The sequence below is a fragment of the Pelodiscus sinensis genome, unplaced genomic scaffold (assembly GCF_049634645.1).
Source record: "Pelodiscus sinensis isolate JC-2024 unplaced genomic scaffold, ASM4963464v1 ctg77, whole genome shotgun sequence".
Taxonomy (NCBI): domain Eukaryota; kingdom Metazoa; phylum Chordata; order Testudines; family Trionychidae; genus Pelodiscus; species Pelodiscus sinensis.
In genome coordinates, this window is record NW_027465809.1 from 39,951 (window position 1) to 65,566 (window position 25,616).

Sequence of the window (25,616 nt, forward strand, 5' to 3'; positions counted from 1 at the left end):
GGCAGTTCTGGCTCCGGCACAGCTGACTGGGAGCCTTGCAGGAGGCGGGACGCCTGGCAGTTCTAGCTCTGGCAGAGCAAGGGGAGCATCCAAGTTGGGACCCCTTGGAGAGCTCCCTGCTGGCAGACCCAGCTCAGGCCAGGGGGCTAATAAAGCAGCTTTGCTGTGAGCATGGCATGAGGGCAGAATTAGCACAGACCCCTTGGCCTCTGGACACGGAAGCCTGAGCCTCTGCTCTCCGAAGGGCCTGCACATTGCAGGCACAGGCAGCCTCGCTCCAGCTGCAGCGCATGGCAGGGCACAGGCTGGGACGCACTGCAAGGCACCAAGCAGAGTCGCTCTAGCCCAGCAGGCGGGAGAAGTATCCAGACCAGCCCAAGCCACCTGAATGGCCAGCAGCTGGGGACCTCAGAGCCTGTGACGGGCGCGGGGAACTGGACTGACACGTCTTGGCTGGCTGCCGGGGAAGAACCACAGTGCAGTGGCTGATGGAGCCTGCGCCACCCGCCCTGGGCCCACACCACCCAGCAAACCAGATCTTGGCCCAGGGGAGGGATCGCTCAGTGGTCTGAGCATTGCTTTGCTAAACCCAGGATTGAGAGTTCAAGCCTTGGCCTGGGGCAAATCTGTTAGGGATGGTGCTTGCAGGGGACTGGGCTCGGTGACTCGCGGGGTCCCGGCCAGCCCGGTGAGGTACATCTCCATTTATACTAGAGCTCTACAGCGTAGAACGGCTTCGAGCCAGCACTCACCTCCAGCGTGCTGACACATCTGCTGCACGTTAAGGCCTCCAGCTGAGAGTAGATAAACCGCAGCCCTCGCAGGCAGTGCGGAGGGACAGACTTCAGCTATGGGGGTCAGAGAAAGGGGAGAGTGTGTAGGAGCAGCCACCCCCCGCCCAGCCCCTCGAGCAAGAGCAGCACCTCAGCCAGTCTGATGAGCTGGGGCGCCACAGGGACCAGTGTGCACCCCCACAGGGCCAGGGCCGAGGGCCCGGCCAGCCCCAGCACACTCACCTCCAGGCGCCGGAGAGACTTGAAGGGGAAGATCGTCACAGCAGACTGCAGGTTCCAGCTGGGAACGTGAATGAGCTGCAGAGGGATGGACAGAGCAGAGTCTCAAACCTCAGGGGTTTAAGGCACCACCTCAGCGCTGCCAGAGCCCTCTGCTCCGTGTCCGTGGGCAGCACCTTCCCCCAGACACGCCGGTCTCAGTCCTGCTGCAGCCCCCCTGCCCCAGACTCAAGTTTCACTGACGGCAGGAAGACTAACCAAACTGACAGACGTCAGGACACCCTGCTGACCTCCCAAGATGACAGCTGGAAACAGCAAACTGAAGGGGCAAGGACCAGCCCCAGACTGGGAGGCGGACTAGTCTGAGAACGCAGCTGGTCAGAAGAGGCCAGGCGAGAGATTCCATGCAACCCATTTCAGTGCACGAAGTGGAGCTGGCCCGGTACAGTCTGCACTTCACTTTCATACCTCCCCAAAATAACTTCAAGTCAGTGCAAGTAACTGCTGGGGGGCAAGGGCAGCACGCAGCGAGATGGCCACACGAGGCTGCCCTGTACAGACACACAAATGGATCTGGGTTCGGGTCCCGTCCTGCGCACCTGAGCCCTGAGGCAAGTCCCTTGACCTGAGCCTGCCCGGGCGAGCCTGCCCTTGGTCTGTTATATGGCTGCGGCTGCGCCAGTGTAGGAGGAGACCGAAGGGTCTGAGTCAGCAGGACGAGGCAGTGGGGTTCCCAAAGGGGAGGCAGGTGGGCTCAGTGGTATTGTCAGCACATCAGGTGACAGTCAAGGTGATCCGACACCAAACTGGTCACTCTGGGCCTGGGCCATGGGATGGATCACCTGTTCTGTCCACTCCCTCTGGGGCAGCTGGCATTGGCCGCTGAGACAAGATACTGGACTAGATGGACCTTTGGTTTCAAAGACTCCTAGGGCTGGCAGAGACCTCAGGAATCGTCAAGTCCAGCCGCCTGCCCAAGGCAGGACCAACCCAACTCAATCATCCCAGCCAGGGCTTTGTCCAACCAAGACTTAAACACCCCTAGGGACGGAGATTCCACCCCCTCCCTAGGGAACCCATCCCAGTGCTTCACCATCCATCTAGGGAAAGAGTTTTTCCTAATATCCAACCTAGACCTCCCACACTGCCACTTGAGCCCATTGCTCCTTGTTCTGCCATCTGTCACTACTGAGAACAGCCTCTCTCCAGCCTCTTTGGAACCTCCTGTCACGTTACTGGATTTTAAGGGGAGCAGCCAGATCACTGCTGCACCCATGGGGGGGTGTTTGCCCCAAAGTGCATACAAAGGGGGCCACATGAGGTGTCAAACGAAAGCTTCTGTTCTACTGATTCTGTGTGCGCTATTCATGTAACGGTGTGACATCTGTGTGCGCTATTCATGTAACAGTGTGACATCTGTGTGCGCTATTCATGTAACAGTGTGACATCTGTGTGCGCTATTCATGTAACAGTGTGACATCTGTGTGTGGAGTTAGAAACATGGACTGTGTGGATGCTGGAAAATTCTGTCTGTGGCTGAGCAAAGGAGCAAGGAATGCTCAGCCTATGGCTGTGCTAATTATCAAGGAGACAGTGGATCTCTAGATGCCAGTACACACCTCAGGAATGTGACTGATACCTAAGGGCTACCAGCAGGGAACACAGGAACAGGCCACTGACCAGGTGACCTGCTGCAGCCAAGATGATGCCAGGAGAGGTCTATAAGTGCCATGTGGCACCCTCCATCTTGTCTTCAGTTTTGCTCTTGATCCCAGAGGCAGCCTTGCAGGGAACAAGGAGCTGGGAGGAACCCTGGACCCATCCTGACATAGGATGTAACCAGAGACTTTTAAGATAGCAGAGATGTTATAAACTGCTAAGAGCCTGCATTGAGAACTGGGAGATTCGATGCATGTAATGTATTCTCCTTAACCTCACTCTCATGCTTTTCTTTTTCTTAGTAATAACCCTTTAGATGTCAGATTCTAAAGGATTTGGGTGTAAGATCCAGAGTGTACATTGCCCTGGGAACTGTGGCTGGTTTCTTGGGACAGGAAGAACTGTTCAGGGTAGGTGAGATGGGATTCTATAACCCCTAACCTGTGTGCAGGCCTGGGACTGACAGGGGCACAGGAAGAGCTGGGGTATCAGAGGGGTTATGTTTGTGAGGTTTCTGGCTGGCCAGGCAGGCAGCTGAAGCGCTCGGTGTGGCTGGTTTGTGGCGTATTTAGGAAGGTCTCCAGTCTGGGGCTGTAAGGAGTCCCGAGTTTGAGCAATTCGTCCTGAGCGGACGCCGTCAACCTGGCCGGGTCTGTCACATCTCCCTTCAGGAAGTTGAGATTTGATAGCAGCCTTCCCCTCACTCTTTTCTTCTGCAGACAAACCCAAATCCTTCAGCCTCTCCTCATAGGTCATATGCTCCAGCCCCCTAATCATTTTGGTTGCCCTCCGCTGGACCCTCTCCAATGTGTCCACATCCTTTCTGTAGTGGGGGGCCCAGAACTGGACAATACTCCAGATGTGGCCTCACCAAAGCCAAATAAAGGGGAATAATGACATCTCTGGATCTGCTGACAATGCTCCTCTTAATGCAACCTAATATGCCATTAGCCTTCTTGGCTACAAGGGCACACTGTTGACTCATATCCAGCTTCTCATCCACTGCAATCCCCAGGTCCTTTTCTGCAGAACTGCTACTTAGCCAGTGGGTCCCCAGCTTGTAACAATGTTTGGGATTCCTCCTTCCCCAGTGCAGGACTCCACACTTGTCCTTATTGAACCTCATCAGATTTCTTTTGGCTCAATCCTCTAATCTGTCCAGACCCTACCCCCGCCCTCCAGCGTATCTACTCCTCCCCCTAGTTTAGTGTCATCTGCAAACTTGCTGAGGGTACAATCCAGCCCCTCATCCAGGTCATTGATAAAGATGTTGAACAAAACCAGTCCAAGAACAGATCCTTGGGACACTGTGCTAGAAGCTGACTGCCAACCTGACACCGAGCCGTTGATCACTACACACACACACCCCCACTTCCCTCAGGGGTCCTGTGTTAGCTTCCTCTCCCTGGAGAACTCCCTCTCCAAACTCCCTGTTAACAGCCCCTGTTTGAAAGCCAACAGGTTTGACCCAGCCTGGGCGCTCTTGTGCTCTGGCTCCACTCCGGAAGTCTGGCAGCAAAGGAGCCATAAACGTTAGTTGTGCTGACAGAAGCACGGTCAGCCCAGCCGTGTCTACCCAAGCGCTTTGTGGGCGTTTTCACGCCAGCTGCCAGCGTAAGTTAAGTCTAGACCAAGCCTTCGAGCAGTCACATCATTCCCATCTTGGAACACCAAGGTCGTTTCACTTGCAATTTGGGCTGTCAAGCGATTACAAATTTTACTCGTGATTAATCGCGTGATTAAAAAATCTAATTGCAATTATTCATGCGATTAATCACGTGCAATTTGGGCAGCGCTGCATGGAGCCCAGGATCAGCTGGAGTCCCCAGCTGACCTCGGGCTCCATGCAGCACTGCCCCTTTAAGGCACCAGAGGGGCACTTCAAAGGGGCTTTGTAACATGGAGCTGGGGATCAGCTGGACACTCCAGCTGATCCCCAGCTCTGCTTGCACTGCCCCTTAGAAGTGCTGGAGTGGCACTTCAAAGAGGCAGAGCAGCATGAACGCCTGTGTGGCATAGTGGGGGGGGAGGGGGGGGCTGTCTGCTCTGTGACCTGGGGTCCCCCTGCGCTGGGATGGGAGATTCTCACTGACTCTCCCAATGTGGATTAACCCAGACACACAGCTCAGCCTCCCAGGGAGAGACAAAGGGAGGGGGGGAGACCAGCACCTGGCTGGGGGGCAGGGCTGGGAGAGAGTTTGAGTTTCTGTCTGGTATCATGGAGGAAGCAGCCTAAGCAAGGGGCTGGGATTTAGGGGCCCAGGCTCCCCTATTTCAAGAGGGGCTGAGGCACCCTAGGCCTGCCCTGGAACCAGATTCCATCTGTGCTGGGCTGTATCCTGGAGAAGCAATAAACTCCCTCTGTTCTACTGGCTGGAGGAGTGTTTGTGCCACTATGGGGGTGCAGGAGGCGGGGGACCCCCGCCACATTAATCCTGTCCTGCGTTAATCACAAGCATTAACACAGGTCAATTGACAGCCCTACTTGCAATTAGTAACAGACACCTTCAATAAGCTCTGAAGCACGGATGTAACATCCTGTTCAAATTGTTAATCGTTTAAGCTGCATATTTGGCCAGGCACCAATGAACCCCGCACCCTGGTAAGCATGCTGTGAAGGCAACCGCTTACCAGGTAACTGGCTAACCCTTTACATCCCTCCTTTGAGGGTCCTGTTCCAAGTGTGCCCTTCTTACGTCTGGGGCAAAGCCAAACATCCTCCCTCTAACTCTTGCCATCTCTACTTACTTCAAAGGTCATCCAAGAAGCCTACCCTTGCCACCATCTCTTATTGGCCTTTGTACAAGCCAACAACGAAGTACATCCAGAGCATTTCTAGAAATTCCCCTTCTACCGCCACCAGGCTACTAGCCATAGGCCTGGCCAAATCAGCACAAATCCAAAAAGTAGCTAACTTTCCTGACCCCATGGGTCTATACTGCCCCACAGCACTGCCAGCGCTCAGGCAGATACAGGCTGCCCTCACTACAAGTCCTAAGTACGTTGCAAAAAATGTGGACTTATAGTGAACCTTGAAGTGGAGAACTGTCCCCCCCCCCCTCCCCCACAGCTGACTTCCATTTGCACAAAATGGGTTTGTTTTTTGCACAACTTAACAGCAGGGAATGGGAGGACTTAACACATCAGTTCCTATGCAAGTCAATGACTTTAGTGCGGAAGGGGTGACTTATCATGGGGATGCCCTGTAGAGAAAGTTCTTTGACACACATGCAACAGAGGGATACAGAGAAACCAGCTCCAGCCCCCGTCTCCCCATCAACAGACTTGCTAAACTTACCAGAACCATTCTCCCTTCTTCCCCACAAAAGCATCACTGGGCCCCTTTTCAGTACAGACCTTCAGGGAAAGTGTCTTCTGCAAGACATCAAACAGGAACTGGGCCTGGAGAATGGCAGAGGTGTCAGCCGGGTGTGATGGAAGTGCAACAAAACCATGGCTGTGGTTCCGGGACCCCAGATGCTGCTCGAAGATCTGGGTCAGGTGCTGCAGAGTGGAGGTGAGCAAGGTGAGGGTGCTGGTGCCATCTAGAACCAAGTCTCCTGTGAAAGATCAGATCATTTAACCCAACGTATCTGCAGCTCCACCCTAACTCACCCCTTCAGTGGTGGGACAGGCTAGGAAGGGGACCCTTTTCCCTGATCATAAGCACCAATCCATTTGCCAGACATGGCACCATTATTCACGGTTTCAGATGTGATGGTGAAAATGAATAAGTGAGAGGCAAAAGTCAACGCAACATTCAAACTGCACAGTACAATCAGCATGTTTAGAAATGCAAGAGTAAAAGGTTAAGAGAAGCATTAACTCTGCTGTGCTTACTGACTAGTCATACAGCATTAGCAATATTAAGTATAAACAGCGACAGCAAACTGAAAACACTACCTGCAGGCTGCTCAGATGTCACTGACACCACTGTTTGCAAACTGACTAATGTTAAAGTAGTGTCAGTTTCTGATAAAGTCCACTTGGATTGCAAAACAACATTTCAGGGGTTTCCCGCTCCCCTGTTTATGTTTGAGTGTCTTTGCAGCAAGGAAAAGGAGAAACTCCTCTTTAGGGGAAACCCTGAAAGGACTATAACAAAAAAGTCACATCCACAAAGTGTACTGCAAAGAAAAATTACCCCCATTCAACACTAGGAGTTTTACATGCCATTGGAACTATGAGAGATGCAACTTTCAGGCCTTGGCTACGCTCAGCTGGCCACTGTACATGTGTGACTTCTCAGCAGCAACCCCATGCCCCTCTGCCTCTCCCCCAGAGTAGCTGCTCTTAGACATTCTCCTTGGTCAAACTGGAAGTGGCAAGATACTTGTTTGAAAGTGCTTTACTAGCCTCACGTTTATTTGACAAAGCAAACTGACCCAAACTGGCACAAAGCACCTTGTCCCAGTAGAACTGCATCCACAAGGGATTTTATCAGCATTATTACTAAGTAGTAACAGATACCCCTAACCAACCCACTGACTTTTTAATGTAGATCAGGCCTCAGTCAAATGCAATTTGAGCAGAATGGAATTCTGTCATTGCTTTACAAACCTTCCCTCATTCCCCAATTTTTGGGATCCAATTGCTCAACCTGGACTTTCACACCAAGGTTTTATTAATCATTATAAACAAAAGGGGACTACACAGAGCTTAAACTCTGCTTGAAGACTTAAGCTGCGAGCAAATACAAATCCAGCTGCTCTCTGCAGACTGCTATGCGAGTGCCTGAAGTCTTAGATTTTCTACCCAAAGCTAGATGCTGAAAAGAACTAAAACAAGACTGATTTATGCAAGTCAAGCAGAGGCACTAGCCCTCACCTGGGCCCTGTGAGGCAGTTTCAAGCTTTGCCATTTTTCACAGCAGCCTGTTGGGGCACTTAATCCAGCTCACACAGGCTATGCAGGATGCACAGAGACATCCTATGGCACCACCGAAAGCTCAGAGATTGCGCATGGGCATGGCTCTGGGGAAGAGACACCCCTTGATTCCCGCCCGGCCAGGCCCCGCCCCTCACCGCCCCCCCGCCCGGCCAGGCCCCGCCCCTCACCCGCCGGGACAGGCCCCGCCCCTCACCCGCCGGGACAGGCCCCAGGCCCCGCCCCGCCCAGACAGGCCCCGCCCCTCACCGCCCCCCGCCGGGACAGGCCCCGCCCCTCACCCGCCGGGACAGGCCCCAGGCCCCGCCCCCCGCCCAGACAGGCCCCGCCCCTCACCGCAGTCTTGCAGCAGCCGGGCCAGGCTCTGGAGCAGCATCTCCCGCGGGGCAGCCGGCGCCATCTGCGAGCGGCAGAGACGCGTCACGGGCCCCCGCAGCTGGCGCGGCCCAAGGCTCGAGCTCCCCGCGCCGCCCAGACTCGGCCTCCGCGCACTTCCGCCTCACCATAGAGCGCACGTGCCGCGGGCAGAGCGCCCACCAATCCCCGCGCGCCCCTCACTTCCGCCTCACCATAGAGCGCACGGGCCGCGGGCAGAGCGCCCCAATCCCCTCGCGCCCCTCACTTCCGCCTCACCATAGAGCGCACGGGCCGCGGGCAGAGCGCCCCAATCCCCTCGCGCCCCTCACTTCCGCCTCACCATAGAGCGCACGGGCCGCGGGCAGAGCGCCCACCAATCCCCTCGCGCCCCTCACTTCCGCCTCACCATAGAGCGCACGTGCCGCGGGCAGAGCGCCCCAGTCCCCGCGCGCCCCTCACTTCCGCCTCACCATAGAGCGCACGTGCCCCGGTAGAGCGCCCACCAATCCCCGCGCGCCCCTCACTTCCGCCTCACCATAGAGCGCACGTGCCGCGGGCAGAGCGCCCCAGTCCCCGCGCGCCCCTCACTTCCGCCTCACCATAGAGCGCACGTGCCCCGGTAGAGCGCCCACCAATCCCCGCGCGCCCCTCACTTCCGCCTCACCATAGAGCGCACGTGCCGCGGGCAGAGCGCCCACCAATCCCCGCGCGCCCCTCACTTCCGCCTCACCATAGAGCGCACGGGCCGCGGGCAGAGCGCCCCAATCCCCGCGTGCCCCTCACTTCCGCCTCACCATAGAGCCCACGTGCCGCGGGCAGAGCGCCCCAGTCCCCGCGCGCCCCTCACTTCCGCCTCACCATAGAGCGCACATGCCGCGGGCAGAGCGCCCACCAATCCCCGCGCGCCCCTCACCGCCGCAGTACCATAGAGTCCGCCTCCACCACCAGGCAGGAGCAGAACGGACCACGAGGGTCGCTCCTAGCCCGCCCCCGCCAGGAGGCCCCAGCGCGCAGGGGTGAGGGGGGCGGAGCCTACCTGGGGCGGGGCTCGGAGTGGGGGCGGCGCCTCCTCCCTTTATGAGGATCCCACGGCGAGGCGGGGCCAGGAAGGGGGCGGGGCAAGGGGCGGGGCGGGGCGGGGCGGGGCGGGGCCGACCATCCAGAATCCACCCGCCCCGCGCCACGGGGGGGGGCTGAGATGTGCGGGGACCGGCCGGGCACCTGGCGCTGGGCACTGCGGGGGGGGGCTGAGATGTGCGGGGACCGGCCGGGCACCTGGCGCTGGGCACTGCGGGGGGGGGGCTGAGATGTGCGGGGACCGGCCATGCACCTGGCGCTGGGCACTGCGGGGGGGGGCTGAGATGTGCGGGGACCGGCCGGGTACCTGGCGCTGGGCACTGCGGGGGGGGGGGGGTGAGATGTGCGGGGACCGGCCGGGCACCTGGCGCTGGGCACTGCGGGGGGGGGGGCTGAGATGTGCGGGGACCGGCCATGCACCTGGCGCTGGGCACTGCGGGGGGGAGGGGCTGAGATGTGCGGGGACCGGCCATGCACCTGGCGCTGGGCACTGCGGGGGGGGGGGTGAGATGTGCGGGGACCGGCCGGGCACCTGGCGCTGGGCACTGCGGGGGGGGGGGTGAGATGTGCGGGGACCGGCCGGGCACCTGGCGCTGGGCACTGCGAGGGGGGGGGGCTGAGATGTGCGGGGACCGGCCATGCACCTGGCGCTGGGCACTGCGGGGGGGGGCTGAGATGTGCGGGGACCGGCCGGGCACCTGGCGCTGGGCACTGCGGGGGGGGGTGAGATGTGCGGGGACCGGCCATGCACCTGGCGCTGGGCACTGCGGGGGGGAGGGGCTGAGATGTGCGGGGACCGGCCATGCACCTGGCTCTGGGCACTGCGGGGGGGGGGGGGGGTGAGATGTGCGGGGACCGGCCGGGCACCTGGCGCTGGGCACTGCGGGGGGGAGGGGCTGAGATGTGCGGGGACCGGCCGGGCACCTGGCGCTGGGCACTGCGGGGGGGGGGGGGGCTGAGATGTGCGGGGACCGGCCGGGCACCTGGCGCTGGGCACTGCGGGGGGGGGGGGCTGAGATGTGCGGGGACCGGCCGGGCACCTGGCCCTGGGCACTGCGGGGGGGGGGGGTGAGATGTGCGGGGACCGGCCGGGCACCTGGCGCTGGGCACTGCGGGGGGGGGCTGAGATGTGCGGGGACCGGCCATGCACCTGGCGCTGGGCACTGCGGGGGGGGGCTGAGATGTGCGGGGACCGGCCGGGCACCTGGCGCTGGGCACTGCGGGGGGGGGGTGAGATGTGCGGGGACCGGCCATGCACCTGGCGCTGGGCACTGCGGGGGGGGGGGTGAGATGTGCGGGGACCGGCCATGCACCTGGCGCTGGGCACTGCGGGGGGGAGGGGCTGAGATGTGCGGGGACCGGCCATGCACCTGGCGCTGGGCACTGCGGGGGGGGGGTGAGATGTGCGGGGACCGGCCGGGCACCTGGCGCTGGGCACTGCGGGGGGGGGGGTGAGATGTGCGGGGACCGGCCGGGCACCTGGCGCTGGGCACTGCGGGGGGGGGGGGTGAGATGTGCGGGGACCGGCCGGGCACCTGGCGCTGGGCACTGCGGGGGGGGGGGGGGGGCTGAGATGTGCGGGGACCGGCCGGGCACCTGGCGCTGGGCACTGCGGGGGGGGGCTGAGATGTGCGGGGACCGGCCGGGCACCTGGCGCTGGGCACTGCGGGGGGGGGGGGTGAGATGTGCGGGGACCGGCCATGCACCTGGCGCTGGGTACTGCGGGGGGGAGGGGCTGAGATGTGCGGGGACCGGCCATGCACCTGGCGCTGGGCACTGCGGGGGGGGGGGTGAGATGTGCGGGGACCGGCCGGGCACCTGGCGCTGGGCACTGCGGGGGGGAGGGGCTGAGATGTGCGGGGACCGGCCGGGCACCTGGCGCTGGGCACTGCGGGGGGGGGGGGCTGAGATGTGCGGGGACCGGCCGGGCACCTGGCGCTGGGCACTGCGGGGGGGGGGGGGCTGAGATGTGCGGGGACCGGCCGGGCACCTGGCGCTGGGCACTGCGGGGGGGGGGGGCTGAGATGTGCGGGGACCGGCCATGCACCTGGCGCTGGGCACTGCGGGGGGGGGGTGAGATGTGCGGGGACCGGCCATGCACCTGGCGCTGGGCACTGCGGGGGGGGGGGGGTTGAGATGTGCGGGGACCGGCCGGGCACCTGGCGCTGGGCACTGCGGAGGGGGGGGGGTGAGATGTGCGGGGACCGGCCATGCACCTGGCGCTGGGCACTGCGGGGGGGGGGGTGAGATGTGCGGGGACCGGCCATGCACCTGGCGCTGGGCACTGCGGGGGGGGGGTGAGATGTGCGGGGACCGGCCGGGCACCTGGCGCTGGGCACTGTGGGGGGGGGGGCTGAGATGTGCGCGGACCGGCCATGCACCTGGCGCTGGGCACTGCGGGCGGGGGGTGAGATGTGCGGGGACCGGCCATGCACCTGGCGCTGGGCACTGCGGGGTGGGGGGTGAGATGTGCGGGGACCGGCCGGGCACCTGGCGCTGGGCACTGCGGGGGGGGGCTGAGATGTGCGGGGACCGGCCATGCACCTGGCGCTGGGCACTGCGGGGGGGGGGCTGAGATGTGCGGGGACCGGCCGGGCACCTGGCGCTGGGCACTGCGGGGGGGGGGGGCTGAGATGTGCGGGGACCGGCCGGGTACCTGGCGCTGGGCACTGGGGGGGGGGGCTGAGATGTGCGGGGACCGGCCGGGTACCTGGCGCTGGGCACTGCGGGGGGGGGGTGAGATGTGCGGGGACCGGCCGGGCACCTGGCGCTGGGCACTGGGGGGGGGGGCTGAGATGTGCGGGGACCGGCCGGGCACCTGGCCCTGGGCACTGCGGGGGGAGGGGGCTGAGATGTGCGGGGACCGGCCGGGTACCTGGCGCTGGGCACTGGGGGGGGGGGGCTGAGATGTGCGGGGACCGGCCGGGTACCTGGCGCTGGGCACTGCGGGGGGGGGGGTGAGATGTGCGGGGACCGGCCGGGCACCTGGCGCTGGGCACTGGGGGGGGGGGCTGAGATGTGCGGGGACCGGCCGGGCACCTGGCCCTGGGCACTGCGGGGGGGGGGGGGCTGAGATGTGCGGGGACCGGCCGGGTACCTGGCGCTGGGCACTGGGGGGGGGGGCTGAGATGTGCGGGGACCGGCCGGGTACCTGGCGCTGGGCACTGCGGGGGGGGGGTGAGATGTGCGGGGACCGGCCGGGTACCTGGCCCTGGGCACTGGGGGGGGGGGCTGAGATGTGCGGGGACCGGCCGGGTACCTGGCGCTGGGCACTGCGGGGGGGGGGGGTGAGATGTGCGGGGACCGGCCGGGCACCTGGCGCTGGGCACTGCGGGGGGGGGTAGCTGGAGCGGGGGACGCTGGCGGCTGGCGCCGAAGGTGCGCGGCGCTGCGGCGCTTGGCCGAGCGGGCGGGATGCGGGCGCGGAGCTGCCGTGTGGGCGGGGACCGCGTGCGCCGGAAGCGCGCAGGTACCGCGGGGGCCGAGCCGCTGTTTGCGCCACGCGGGGCGGGGCGAGCCGGTCGCCAGAGCTGCTGTCGCGGGCGGCGCGTGTCTCCATCGCCGGCTGGCGGGGCCAGATGCGGCGCGGGGCTGCTCGGCTGCAGGGGAAGCGGAGGCGGCCGCGGCGCCCGGTCCAGCCGCCCTCCCCAGCCCCCGACAGCTGCCTGGCCCGGCGGGGCTGGCCCGAGCCCTGCGCAGCGCTGTGCCCGGGGACCCCTGGCCGGAGGCGAGCGGCTGCGAGGTAGGGCACCGGCCGCCGGACTCCATCGCCCTTGCTCGGCAGGCGTGTGACCGGAGCCGGGCGTCCCCTGTGGCTGCTTCCTGCCGCAGCCCTGGGCAGGGGTTCGCCCGTCCGCCTTGCTGCGCGCTGTCCCTGTGCTTGAGGGCCGCGGTGCCGGCCAGCCCGGGGCGCCTGGGGAGCGGGCAGCGGGCAGCATGCAGGGGCTGGGAAGGCTGGTGAACAGACCGCACAATTGCAGGGTTAGCTGACCGGTACCTGGGGCGTGGAGGTGGGCCCTTGCCTTCCTGCTGCAGGCTCCTGGTGGCCTGGTTCCCCTGCAAACTGTTTCCCTCTCCAGAGCCGAGTGCCAGCCTGGCTGGCCTGCGAGCCTCGCCTGCTGACCCAGGCTGTATGGCACCTGTCACACCGGCACCCGCTGTAGTGCTGTGTGTCCGCAGGCAGTGTCCATGCACCCTACGCATGGGTCCCTCTCCCACTGCTGCAGGCTCTCAGGCCCAGCCTGCACATCTGTCTCTTGTCACTGCAGGGCCCTGCGTGCATGCAGTCCATGTGTAATCAGCCAGCGCTCTGGCATCGCACAGCTGCAGGCGGGACGGTCAGGGGGGCCGACTCCGCGTCTTGCTTTCTCAGCAGTGTGTCCCCTCCACAGCCAGAAACCCCCTTGTAGGGATCTGCCCTGTGATGTCCCTGGGGGGTTAATACCTCACTATCTCTGCCTCCATGGGAGGAGTGCTCTATCCTGTCTCTGCCAGTGGAGGCTGCAGGGGGGAGGTGAAAGCCTGGCCACAGGTTGGCCCATCTGAGGTAACCAGCATCGCTCCCTTTCTGAATGCTCCTGTGGTGGCGAGTCCCCTTGGTTCACGAGGTGCCGCAAAAATGTTTTTCTTTTCTTTCCGGTTACATTTGGTAACGTCAGTTTCATCTCGTGTCCCTTGTTCTTGTGTTAGGAGAGCAGCAGAAACATCTTCTCTCTTCTTGGCAGGCTTGTGTATCTGTGCGCCTCTTTTTTCTTGTATACGTCTGTCCTCTTCCGTAGTTCCCCTCCTCTCCTCTCCTCTCTCCTCTCCTCTCCTCTCCTCTCCTCTCCTCTCCAGTCCCAGTCATGTCAACCGCTCTGCATAAGAAAGTCTTCCCGACCTGAAATCCTTCTCCTTGCTTGCCTTTGAATGCCCCCTGCTCCTCTTTCTAGTGGCTTGACCGTCTAGCACCAAAGCTCTTAAGTCTCTAGCTCCACGCTGGCCATCCCCTCTGACTGCATCTGGCTTGATCTCAGCCTGCTTAGCTGGGGCTGCTGCTTTTCATGGAGGTTAAGAGATGAAAATGCCTCTCAGGCCACCTCAGAACTCCTTTTCCAGAGATCCAGAACAGAATTGTTCTTTCCAGTCTCGTTTTCAGTGTACTGAGCAGAGGAGCTCCTGCCACCCCCTGAGGAGACTGCTCCAGACCTTGGCAAATATTCCTACCTAGCTAGGTGAGTGCACCTGCTACAAAGTCCCTTGACTGAGTGGTCAGTGGGCCCTTCTTACAAAGCACCACCCATTTCGGTGTCACTCCCGATCCAGAAACAAGAGAGGACCAAATTCAGAGGTGGTCTGGGGAGGCTGCTTACTGTGAGACTACCTGAAATGTACTAGTGCCTACGCTAGGGCCCATTCTTCCAACGGGGAAGAGTCTTAAGGCCTCCATGATAAGAGCAGCCAGAATGGGTCAGTCCAAAGGTCCATGTGGCCCAGGAGCCTGTCTGCCCACAGCAGCCAATGCCAGATGCCCCAGAGGGAATGAACACAACAGGAATCCTCCCGTGATCCCTCCCGTCTCCCATTTCCAGTCTCTGACAAACAGAGGCCAGGGACACCATCCCTGCCCATCCTGGCTAACAGCCACTGATGGACCCAACCTCCATGAATCTATCTAGCTCTTTTTTTAACCCTGTTTCCTGGTCTTCACAACCTCCTCAGGCGAGGAGTTCCACAGGTTGACTGTGCACTGAGTGAAGAAAAACTTCTTTTGGTTTGTTTAAACCTGCTGCCTATTAATGTTATTTGGTGACTCTAGTTCTTATATTGTGGGAATAAGTAAATAACTTGTCCTTGTTCACTTTTCCTGCACCACTCATGATTTTATAGACCTCTGTCATATACCCCTTACTCGTCTCTTTTCCAAGCGGACAAGTTCCTGCAGGTTGCTCCAAGGGGAAGGTTCCTAGCACAGAATCTGACAAGTAAAGGGAGCACCGTGCAGAGTTGCCTAAGCTACCGTAACATGCCTCCTTTAACTTCTGCCCCCCATTCTGGTCAGTTGCTTTCCTGGCTGATTCCTCTTTCCCAGTCCCTCTTGCTATGAGTGACGCCAGTGGAGACAGTCTCTCTTCCGCTCAGCTAGACCGGGCCAAATGCAGGACAGAAGCATAGGGTCCCGCTGCATGCGCGTTGGTGGGAGTGGGCTAGTGTCATTCATGAGCTGAGTGGAATGGGAAGATGCATGAGTCAAACCAGCTCAAGCTCTTGTAGATTTTCTTAGCCTCCCCTGTGGACCTGGGCTGCGGTCGTGCGGCTGCTACTGTGAATGAATTCTTTTGGGCACGCTGAATCATGGGCCTCCAGGCAGCCTTGCAGACAGTACAGCAATGAAGGTCTCGGTGCTAACCGTTTCTTCGGCAGTGGTTTTTTCTTGGGTCCCTCGTGCAAACCCACGTGGAGCCCGTAGCAGACTGAGATGTCTGTGTTCGCTTGTAGATCTTTGCCGCCCAGTTTCCTCGTATTCAGCCTGCATTTCCCTTTCTTCATTTCAGACTGCTCCTCTGAGTGGCACGCTATTGGGCTACCTGAAGAACCATTTCTTCCGCAGTGTTCAGGCAGGTGTGAGATCTGTCTAGACTGCTGGCACGTTCTCTCCACTGCCTGCCTTGTCCTGCTCTCTTCCCATAGGTTATGCCACTCCCCAGGCTTGCTGGATGCCTGCACATGAAGGAGAAAGGCTGAGATCCAACCAGACTTGGCATGACAGTCCGTAGGACCTGACTCAACATGGCAGCTGGAGAGTCCCTTCCCGTAGCAGGAGCCTTCGTCAGCCGGCAGCAGGTGAGGTGGAAGTCCAGCAGCCGTGTGTCTGGCTCTTGCGAGGGCTGCCCTGCGCTTTCAGGGCTGTGTGAAGAGACCCGTGTTCTGGCCTGGGCCGTGTTCTGGCCTGGGCATCGCCGAGTCTGAAGGAGTCCTCGTTGGCCTCCCGAGTGTCCCCTGTGCCCTGGCCTCAGTGAGTCAGAGAGCAGACAGTGCACTGGGCTTGGCTCAGTGGTGGCTGTGAAGACTTTTGAGAGACAAAGGGCCCCCTGCCCTCTCGGGGGCGCCCCTAGGCCCGGCCCCCTGCCCTCTCGGGGGCGCCCCTGGCTGACACCCGGGACCCGGCCCCCTGCCCTCTCGGGGGCGCCCCTGGACCTGGCCCCCTGCCCTCTCAGGGGCGCCCCGACTGACGCCCGGGACCCGGCCCCCTGCCTTCTCGGGGGTGCCCCTAGGCCCGGCCCCCTGCCCTCTCGGGGGTGCCCCTGGACCCAGCCCCCGCCCTCTTGGGGGCGCCCCTGGCTAACACCCAGGACCCGGCCCCCTGCCCTCTCGGGGATGCCCCTGGCTGACGCCCGGGCCCGAGGTGAATGGCGATGACGGACGGACGGGCAGAGCCTGCCTCAGAGCACTAAGAGACTCTCTCCTAACCACTTGCTTGTGAAAAGCGTTTCAGTGGGGGCCTTGCACTTCTCAGCAGCACCGGGTCTTTTGTGCCCCCTTCTCCCTCCTGCCTCACGGCCCTTGTGGCCCAGCAGGACTGGCCCCACCCGCGGCAGCGGCCACCCCGCGCTCCTGTCAGGGCTGTGCAGAGGGCCGTGTCCCTGCCGGGGCTGATTGCCAGGGGGCAGGGCGGCCGGGGTTCCCGCGCAAGCCACAGGCGGGTGGCAGCTCCTGACGGCGTGGCGCGTTCCCTGCCGGGGCTGATTGCTAGGGGGCAGGGCAGCCGGGGTTCCCGCGCAAGCCACAGGCGGGTGGCAGCTCCTGACGGCGTGGCGCGTTCCCTGCCGGGGCTGATTGCCAGGGGGCAGGGCGGCCGGGGTTCCCGCGCAAGCCACAGGCGGGTGGCAGCTCCTGACGGCGTGGCGCGTTCCCTGCCGGGGCTGATTGCTAGGGGCAGGGCGGCCGGGGTTCCCGCGCAAGCCACAGGCGGGTGGCAGCTCCTGACGGCGTGGCGCGTTCCCTGCCGGGGCTGATGGCTAGGGGGCAGGGCAGCCGGGGTTCCCGCGCAAGCCACAGGCGGGTGGCAGCTCCTGACGGCGTGGTGCGTTCCCTGCCGGGGCTGATGGCTAGGGGGCAGGGCGGCCGGGGTTCCCGCACAAGCCACGGGCGGGTGGCAGCTCCTGACGGCGTGGCGCGTTCCCTGCCGGGGCTGATTGCCAGGGGGCAGGGCAGCCGGGGTTCCCGCACAAGCCACAGGCGGGTGGCTGCTCCTGATGGCGTGGCGCGTTCCCTGCCAGGGCTGATTGCTAGGGGGCAGGGCGGCCGGGGTTCCCGCGCAAGCCACAGGCGGGTGGCAGCTCCTGACGGCGTGGCACGTTCCCTGCCGGGGCTGGTTGCTAGGGGGCAGGGCAGCCGGGGTTCCCGCGCAAGCCACAGGCGGGTGGCAGCTCCTGACGGCGTGGCGCGTTCCCTGCCGGGGCTGGTTGCTAGGGGGCAGGGTGGCCGGGGTTCCCGCGCAAGCCACAGGCGGGTGGCAGCTCCTGACGGCGTGGCGCGTTCCCTGCCGGGGCTGATTGCTAGGGGGCAGGGCAGCCGGGGTTCCCGCGCAAGCCACAGGCGGGTGGCAGCTCCTGACGGCGTGGCGCGTTCCCTGCCGGGGCTGATTGCTAGGGGGCAGGGCAGCCGGGGTTCCCGCGCAAGCCACAGGCGGGTGGCTGCTCCTGACGGCGTGGCGCGTTCCCTGCCGGGGCTGATTGCTAGGGGGCAGGGCAGCCGGGGTTCCCGCGCAAGCCACAGGCAGGTGGCAGCTCCTGACGGCGTGGCGCGTTCCCTGCCGGGGCTGATTGCTAGGGGGCAGTGCAGCCGGGGTTCCCGCGCAAGCCACAGGCGGGTGGCAGCTCCTGACGGCGTGGCGCGTTCCCTGCCGGGGCTGATTGCTAGGGGGCAGGGCAGCCGGGGTTCCCGCGCAAGCCACAGGCGGGTGGCAGCTCCTGACGGCGTGGCGCGTTCCCTGCCGGGGCTGATTGCTAGGGGGCAGGGCAGCCGGGGTTCCCGCGCAAGCCACAGGCGGGTGGCTGCTCCTGACGGCGTGGCGCGTTCCCTGCCGGGGCTGATTGCTAGGGGGCAGGGCAGCCGGGGTTCCCGCGCAAGCCACAGGCAGGTGGCAGCTCCTGACGGCGTGGCGCGTTCCCTGCCGGGGCTGATTGCTAGGGGGCAGTGCAGCCGGGGTTCCCGCGCAAGCCACAGGCAGGTGGCAGCTCCTGACGGCGTGGCGCGTTCCCTGCCGGGGCTGATTGCTAGGGGGCAGGGCAGCCGGGGTTCCCGCGCAAGCCACAGGCGGGTGGCAGCTCCTGACGGCGTGGCGCATTCCCTGCCGGGGCTGATGGCTAGGGGGCAGTGCAGCCGGGGTTCCCGCGCAAGCCACAGGCGGGTGGCAGCTCCTGACGGCGTGGTGAGTTCCCTGCCGGGGCTGATGGCTAGGGGCAGGGCGGCCGGGGTTCCCACACAAGCCACAGGCGGGTGGCAGCTCCTGACGGCGTGGCGCGTTCTCTGCCGGGGCTGATTGCCAGGGGGCAGGGCAGCCGGGGTTCCCACGCAAGCCACAGGCGGGTGGCAGCTCCTGACGGCGTGGCGCATTCCCTGCCGGGGCTGATTGCCAGGGGGCAGGGCAGCCGGGGTTCCCGCGCAAGCCACAGGCGGGTGGCAGCTCCTGACGGCGTGGCGCGTTCCCTGCCGGGGCTGATTGCTAGGGGGCAGGGCAGCCGGGGTTCCCGCGCAAGCCACAGGCGGGTGGCAGCTCCTGACGGCGTGGCGCGTTCCCTGCCGGGGCTGATTGCTAGGGGGCAGGGCAGCCGGGGTTCCCGCGTAAGCCACAGGCGGGTGGCAGCTCCTGACGGCGTGGCGCGTTCCCTGCCGGGGCTGATTGCTAGGGGGCAGGGCAGCCGGGGTTCCCGCGCAAGCCACAGGCGGGTGGCAGCTCCTGACGGCGTGGCGCGTTCCCTGCCGGGGCTGATTGCTAGGGGGCAGGGCAGCCGGGGTTCCCGCGCAAGCCACAGGCGGGTGGCAGCTCCTGACGGCGTGGCGCGTTCCCTGCCGGGGCTGATTGCTAGGGGGCAGGGCGGCCGGGGTTCCCGCGCAAGCCACAGGCGGGTGGCAGCTCCTGACGGCGTGGCGCGTTCCCTGCCGGGGCTGATTGCTAGGGGGCAGGGTAGCCGGGGTTCCCACGCAAGCCACAGGCGGGTGGCAGCTCCTGACGGCGTGGCGCGTTCCCTGCCGGGGCTGATGGCTAGGGGCAGGGCAGCCGGGGTTCCCGCGCAAGTCACAGGCGGGTGGCAGCTCCTGACGGCGTGGCGCGTTCCCTGCCGGGGCTGATGGCTAGGGGGCAGGGCAGCCGGGGTTCCCGCGCAAGCCACAGGCGGGTGGCAGCTCCTGACGGCGTGGCGCGTTCCCTGCCGGGGCTGATTGCTAGGGGCAGGGCGGCCGGGGTTCCCGCGCAAGCCACAGGCGGGTGGCAGCTCCTGACGGTGTGGCGCGTTCCCTGCTGGGGCTGCCAGCAGGCTGGGAGCTCGGGGGAGGTTGGCTGAGGCCATTTTGCTGCCTGTTCCTGCTCAGCACAGAGCTGTCACAGTTGGGCCTCCTGTAACCATGGAAACGGAGGAGTCCACACCAGCTCAGCACTGGCATTTTGGGTTACGCGGATGGAAAATTTTACCAGCTGCTTCCGCTTAGGAGGTGGGAAGGGCAGCCTTGCTGGGCCTGGATGCTCCAGCTAGTGGCAGCCTCTGCGGAGAGAGAGCCCTAAGGAAGCCAGCTGGATTCAGCTGCCCCAGAGAGGGGAGAGTGTGGGGCAGCCCGTGTCGTGGGAGCCTCACTCGCTGGAGCCTCGAGAGCGGCGCTGGGACGTTGAGCGAGGACGCTCCGGAGGGAGCAGCAGGGATGGAGGAGGAGAACTAGCGGGGTCCCTGCAGAGGGAAGGATGAGGAGCAGCAGCCGGAACTGAGCCAGGGGAAGTTCCAGCTACAAATTGGCTAGGCTCCTTGCCTGGGAGGCCACGTAGGCCACGGGCCGGGCCCCTCCCCAGTGGCTGTTGTATGCACCTTGGCTGGGGAGAGATGGGAGCAACTCAGACCAGGTACTAGTGGCTGTGATCGAGGTGGGGGTCAGGCTAGGGGACCTGCTGGGTTTTTCCTGGCTCCCCCAAGTGCTTTCATAGCCTGCATCCCCGTGGGTGGCAGCTCCTGAGCCCATGGGAAGTGCTGTGCCGTTCATGGGGCCCGAGATCGGGGGCTTGGCGGGGCTTGCTTGTGACCTGGCCGTTTCTGTGCAGGACCACGTGAATACTGAGGAAGCCGCTCTCTGTGCAGAGGATGACGAGGATTTGGATAAGACCTTGTCAATCCAGAGGTTCGGGGACCTGATAAGCAAGTCAGCGTCACGGGATCTGGAGGAGCAGAGACGCAGCTACAATGAGAGAGATTTTGAATGTATGTAGCTTTGAACACTGCCTGCCCGCGTGCTCGCACCTGCCCAGCCCACCAAACCCCCCCAGCTCAGCCTGGCCTGCAGGCCCTGGCCAGGTGCTGTTCACCCCCTTCCTGCAGGCTGGTCGTGACATGGTTGCAGATATGCCGGCTCAGCCCCACTGTCTACCCGCTGCTCGGTAGGTCTCCTTGCAAGGGGGGAAGCCACTTTGGGTCCCTAGACTAGCTGGGAAGCCACGCGTCTCCTCGGTCTCACAGCTGGGGCCGTCCCGGCAAGGCCACAGCACTTCCCGTTTCTGGGTAAGAGCATGGCTTGGCCTGCTGTCTGTGGCGAGGACGCTTCCCAGTGTGGCCAGGAGCCAGGCTGCCTTCCGGGGCCACAGACAGACAGCTCCAAAGCGCCTGGTGCCACTGGTCCAGACCTGCCTCTCGGCGTCTCAGTAGCAGCCGGGACGCTAGCCAGGGTCACGTTCTGCATAGCAGTGTGGTGGCCTCCCCCCTCCCAGGGTATCAGAGCGACCAGCTGGGGGAGGTGATCCGGGTTAGCTGCAGTTGGCGAGGGACGACTGTCGTTGTCTCCCTCAGCACCTGAAGGTGGGGTCCAATACAAGGTATTTGCTCACCAGCCGTGTCTCTCAGAACCCTTTAGGTTCACTGTGCAGCTACAGCAGTAGAGACACGCACCAGAGCTGTTCGCAGAACGGGCAGAGCAACAGAGACCCCTCAGCAGTTAGGGGTGTGGCACAGAGAGGGAGAGGGGGCAGGGCGTGGCTAGACAGTGTGGAGCACGTTTTCAAAGCTCCGTGGTTTCATTGCACAGCGGTTTCAGTCGATTTTCCAGTTTAGATTTTGGGACAATCTCAAATGTGCTATTACACTTCACATATTTCACTCATGCTGCTTTCTGGTTGAGCTCGCTTGGCATTTCTGTAAAACAAGCACTGATGTTTCTGAGGGGCAGCCTGTTAGTCTGTTTCAGCAAAACAATTTTAGTACCACAGAAGCTTTGGTGAGTTGCAACTCGCTTTGTCAGATGCACGATGTGAAAGAAAAAGAAACAGCTGGCCAGGATACAGAGATGGGAGTGTTTCATCAGAGCTAATTCAATCTGTGTGGATATGGATTTTCTCACCTTCTTAGCCACATCCACCCTGACTGAATTAACTCTCATCTCTGTATCCCTAGTATCTGATTCTTTCACTGCATGCATCTGACAAAGGGAGTTGTGTGACGGCGCGTTGGGGTCCCCCGTCCCCTGCACCCCCGGAATGGCACGAACAGACTCCACCAGCCGGTAGAACAGAGGGAGTTTATTGCTTCTCCAGGATACAGCCCAGCACAGATGTCATCAGGTTACAGGGCAGGCCTAGGATGCCTCAGCCCCCCTTGATATGGGGGGGGGGTCTCGGCTTCTAAACCCCCCAGCCTGTTGCTGAGGCTGCTTCCTCTATCCTCCCAGACAGAAACTAATTAACTCTCCTCCAGCCCTGCCCCCCAGCCAGGGCAGCATCCACCTTCCTTTGTTCCTCTCTATGGGGGGTAGCTGGTCAGACAGGTTGAGATACCCTCTTTGCATAATGACTCATCGCCTGTCTTGCTCCGTGATGCTACAGACAGTAGCCAGTGAGTTAGCAAGTTACCCCCCACTGCGTCACAAGTTGGAACCACAAAAGCTTCTGCTGTAATGAAATTGTTTGTTAGTCTTTGAGGTGTCACCAGACTCCTGGTGGTTTTTACTGATGCTTTCCATTTCTTAAAAGCACCCCTGACTTGCTTATTGCTCATGCTGCCATCTGCTACTAGAGGCCATATTTTCAAAATGTCATTGCACATAAGAACGGCCGTACTGGGTCAGACCAAAGGTCCATCTAGCCCAGTATCCTGTCTACCGACAGTCGCCAGCACCAGGTGCCCCAGAGAGGGTGGACCGAAGACAATGATCAAGCGATTTGAGGGGTGGGTGAGATTCTGTAGCCTGCACTGTGCAGGGGGTCAGACTAGATGATCATAATGGTCCCTTCTGACCTTAAAGTCTATGAATCTCCTGCCATCCTTCTCCAGCCTCTGACAGACAGAGGCCAAGGACACCATTTTATCCCCTGGCTAATAGCCTTTTATGGACCTAACCTCCAGGAAATTATCTAGCTTCCCTTTAAACTCTATTATAGTCCTAGCCTTCACAGCCTCCTCTGGCAAGGAGTTCCACAGGTTGACTACACGCTGTGTGAAGAGGAACTTTTGCTTATTAGTTTTAAACCTGCTACCCATTAATTTCATTTGGTGTCCTCTAGTTCTTCTGTTATGGGAACTAATAAATAACTTTTCTTTATTCGCTCTCTCCACTCCACTCATGATTTTATAGACCTCTATCATATCCCCCCTCAGTCTCCTCTTTTCTAAACTGAAAAGTCCCAGTCGCTTTAACCTCTCCTCATATGGGACCCATTCCAAACCCCTAATCATTTTAGTTGCCCTTTTCTGAACCCTTTCCAAGGCCAAAATATCTTTTTTGAGGTGAGGAGACCACATCTGTACACAGTACTCAAGATGTGGGCGTGCCATAGTTTTATACAGGGGCAGTAAGATATTCTGGGTCTTATTTTCTATCCCTTTCCTAATAATTCCTAGCATCCTATTTGCCTTTTTGACCGCCGCTGCACACTGTGTGGAAGTTTTCAGAGAACTGTCCACAATAACAGCAAGATCTCTTTCCTGATTTGTCGTAGCCAAATTAGCCCCCATCATACTGTACGTATAGTTGGGGTTATTTTTCCTGATGTGCATTACTTTACACTTATCCACATTAAATTTCATTTGCCATTTTGTTGCCCAATCACTCAGTTTGGTGAGATCTTCTTGGAGTCCCTCACAGTCTGCTTCTGTCTTGACTATCCTAAACAGTTTGGTATCATCTGCAAACTTTACCACCTCACTGCTTACCCCTTTCTCCAGATCATTTATGAATAAGTTGAAAAGGATTGGTCCCAGGACTGACCCTTGGGGTACACCACTAGTTACCCCTCTCCATTCTGAAAATTTACCATTTATTCCTACCCTTTGTTTCCTGTCTTTTAACCAGTTCTTAATCCAAGAAAGGACCTTCCTTTTTATCCCATGGCAATGTAATTTACACAAGAGCCTTTGGTGAGGGACCTTGTCAAAGGCTTTCTGAAAATCCAAGTATACTATATCTACTGGATTCCCCCTTGTCCGCATGTTTGTTAACCCCTTCAAAGAACTCTAACAGATTAGGAAGACATGATTTCCCTTTACAGAAACCATGCTGACTTTTGTCCAACAAATTATGTTCTTCTACATGCTTCACAATTTTATTCTTTACTATTGTTTTGAATAATTTGTCTGGTACTGAAGTTAGACTTACCGGTCTGTAATTGCCAGGATCGCCTCTAGAGCCCTTTTTAAATATTGGTGTCACGTTGGCTACCTTCCAGTCATTAGGTACGGAAGCCGATTTAAAGGATAGGTTACAAACCACAGATAATAGCTCAGCAATTTCCCATTTGAGTTCTTTTAGAACCCTTGGATGAATGCCATCCGGTCCCGGAGATTTGTTAACATTAAGTTTTTCTATTTGTTCCAAAACCTCCTCTAATCCGGGACAGTTCCTCAATTCATCACACACAAAGGACGGTGCAGATTTGGAAATCTCCCTAACGTCCTCAGCTGTGAAGACTGAAGCAAAGAAATCATTTAGTTTATCTGTAATGGCTTTATTGTCCTTGATTGCTCCTTTTGTATCTCGATTGTCTAGGGGACCCACAGGTTTTTTAGCAGGCTTCCTGCTTCTAATGTACTTAAAAAACATTTTATTTCTTTTTGAGTTTTTGGCTAGCTGTTTTTTTGCTTTTCTTATTACATGTTTACACTTGATTTGACAGTGTTTATGTTCCTTTCTATTTATCTCACTAGGATTGGACTTCCACTTCTTAAAAGATACCTTTTTGTCCCCCACTGCTTCTTTTACATGGTGGTTAAGCCACGGTGACTTTTTTTTAGGTCTCTTGCTGTTTTTTAATTTGGGGTAAACATTTAAGTTGGGCCTCTATGGTGTCTTTAAAAAGTTTGCATGCAGATTGCAGGGATTTGGCTCTAGTCACTGTGCCTTTTAATTTCTGTTTAACCAACCTCCTCATTTTTGTGTAATTCCCCTTTTTGAAATTAAATGCCAGAGTGCTGTTCTGCTGAGGTGTTCTTCCCACCACAGGAATGTTGAATGTTATTATATTATGGTCACTATTCCCAAGCGGTCCTGTAACGGTTATATCCTGGACCTGATCCTGCGCTCCACTCAGGACTAAATCGAGAATTGCCTCTCCCCTTGTGGGTTCCTGCACCAGCTGCTCCAAGAAGCAGTCATTTAAGCCATTGAGAAATTGTATGTCTGCTTCTCTTCCTGAGGTGACATGTATCCAGTCAATATGGGGGTAATTAAAATCCCCCATTATTAGAGTTCTCTATTTTGGTAGCCTCTCTAATCTCCCTCAGCATTTCAATGTCAGTATCCCTGTCCTGGTCAGGTGGTCGGTAATATATCCCTACTGCTAATTTCTTATTATTGGAGCATGGAATTTCTATCCATAGCGATTCTATGGAACATGTTGATTCACTTAATATTTTTTATTTCGTTTTATTCTACATTATCTTTCACATACAGTGCCACTCCGCCACCCACCCGGCCTGCTCTATCCTTTCGATATATTTTATATCCCGGTATGATTGTGTCCCACAGACTTTCCTCATTCCACCAGGTTTCAGTGATGCCTATTATGTCAATCTCCTCATTTAATACGAGGTACTCTAGTTCACCCATCCTATTAGTCAGACTCCTAGCATTTGTGTACAAGCACTTTAAAAATTTGCCACTGCTTCTTTGTCTGCCCTTCCCTGATGCATTGGATTCCTTTGTATGCAGTTGTTTGTCAGCTCTGGCCAATGGTTTGCCCTCTCCCCTCCTCTCTTTCTGGCTACAGCTTAGAGAATCTCTATCAATGGATTCTCCTCTAAGAGAAGTCTCTCTCCGATTTACGTGCATCTCCGCACCAATCGGCTTTCCCCCATCTCTTAGTTTAAAAACTGCTCTACGGCCTTATTAATGTTTAGTGCCAGCAGTCTGGTTCCACCCTGGTTTAGGTGGAGCCCATCCTTCCTGTATAGGCTCCCC

General features: G+C 60.1%; 2 protein-coding genes across 13 annotated transcripts in view; one reads left to right on the plus strand and one right to left on the minus strand.

Annotated features, from left to right (window-relative positions):
* The window catches only part of STK11IP (serine/threonine kinase 11 interacting protein), a 31,412-nt gene extending 22,519 nt beyond the window's left edge, over positions 1–8,893 (minus strand). The window contains exons 1-5 of one of the 7 annotated variants that reach the window (XM_075914457.1): positions 8,775–8,893; positions 7,896–7,959; positions 6,030–6,232; positions 1,017–1,091; positions 753–848 (exon numbers count right to left, since the gene is read on the minus strand). In XM_075914457.1, the coding sequence (XP_075770572.1) occupies positions 753–848; positions 1,017–1,091; positions 6,030–6,232; positions 7,896–7,959; positions 8,775–8,777 (441 nt within the window). In that variant the 5' untranslated portion in view covers positions 8,778–8,893. The other 6 variants (XM_075914460.1, XM_075914461.1, XM_075914463.1 and 3 more) reach the window with 6 other exon arrangements.
* The window catches only part of SLC4A3 (solute carrier family 4 member 3), a 112,710-nt gene continuing 95,898 nt past the window's right edge, over positions 8,805–25,616 (plus strand). For 2 of the 6 annotated variants that reach the window (XM_075914455.1, XM_075914451.1), the window contains exons 1-3: positions 12,286–12,735; positions 15,663–15,815; positions 20,281–20,437. In XM_075914455.1, coding sequence (XP_075770570.1) covers positions 15,762–15,815; positions 20,281–20,437 — 211 coding nt within the window. In that variant the 5' untranslated portion in view covers positions 12,286–12,735; positions 15,663–15,761. Of the gene's footprint in view, positions 8,933–12,283; positions 14,207–15,662; positions 15,816–20,280; positions 20,438–25,616 lie in introns of those variants that run through there. The other 4 variants (XM_075914454.1, XM_075914453.1, XM_075914456.1 and 1 more) reach the window with 4 other exon arrangements.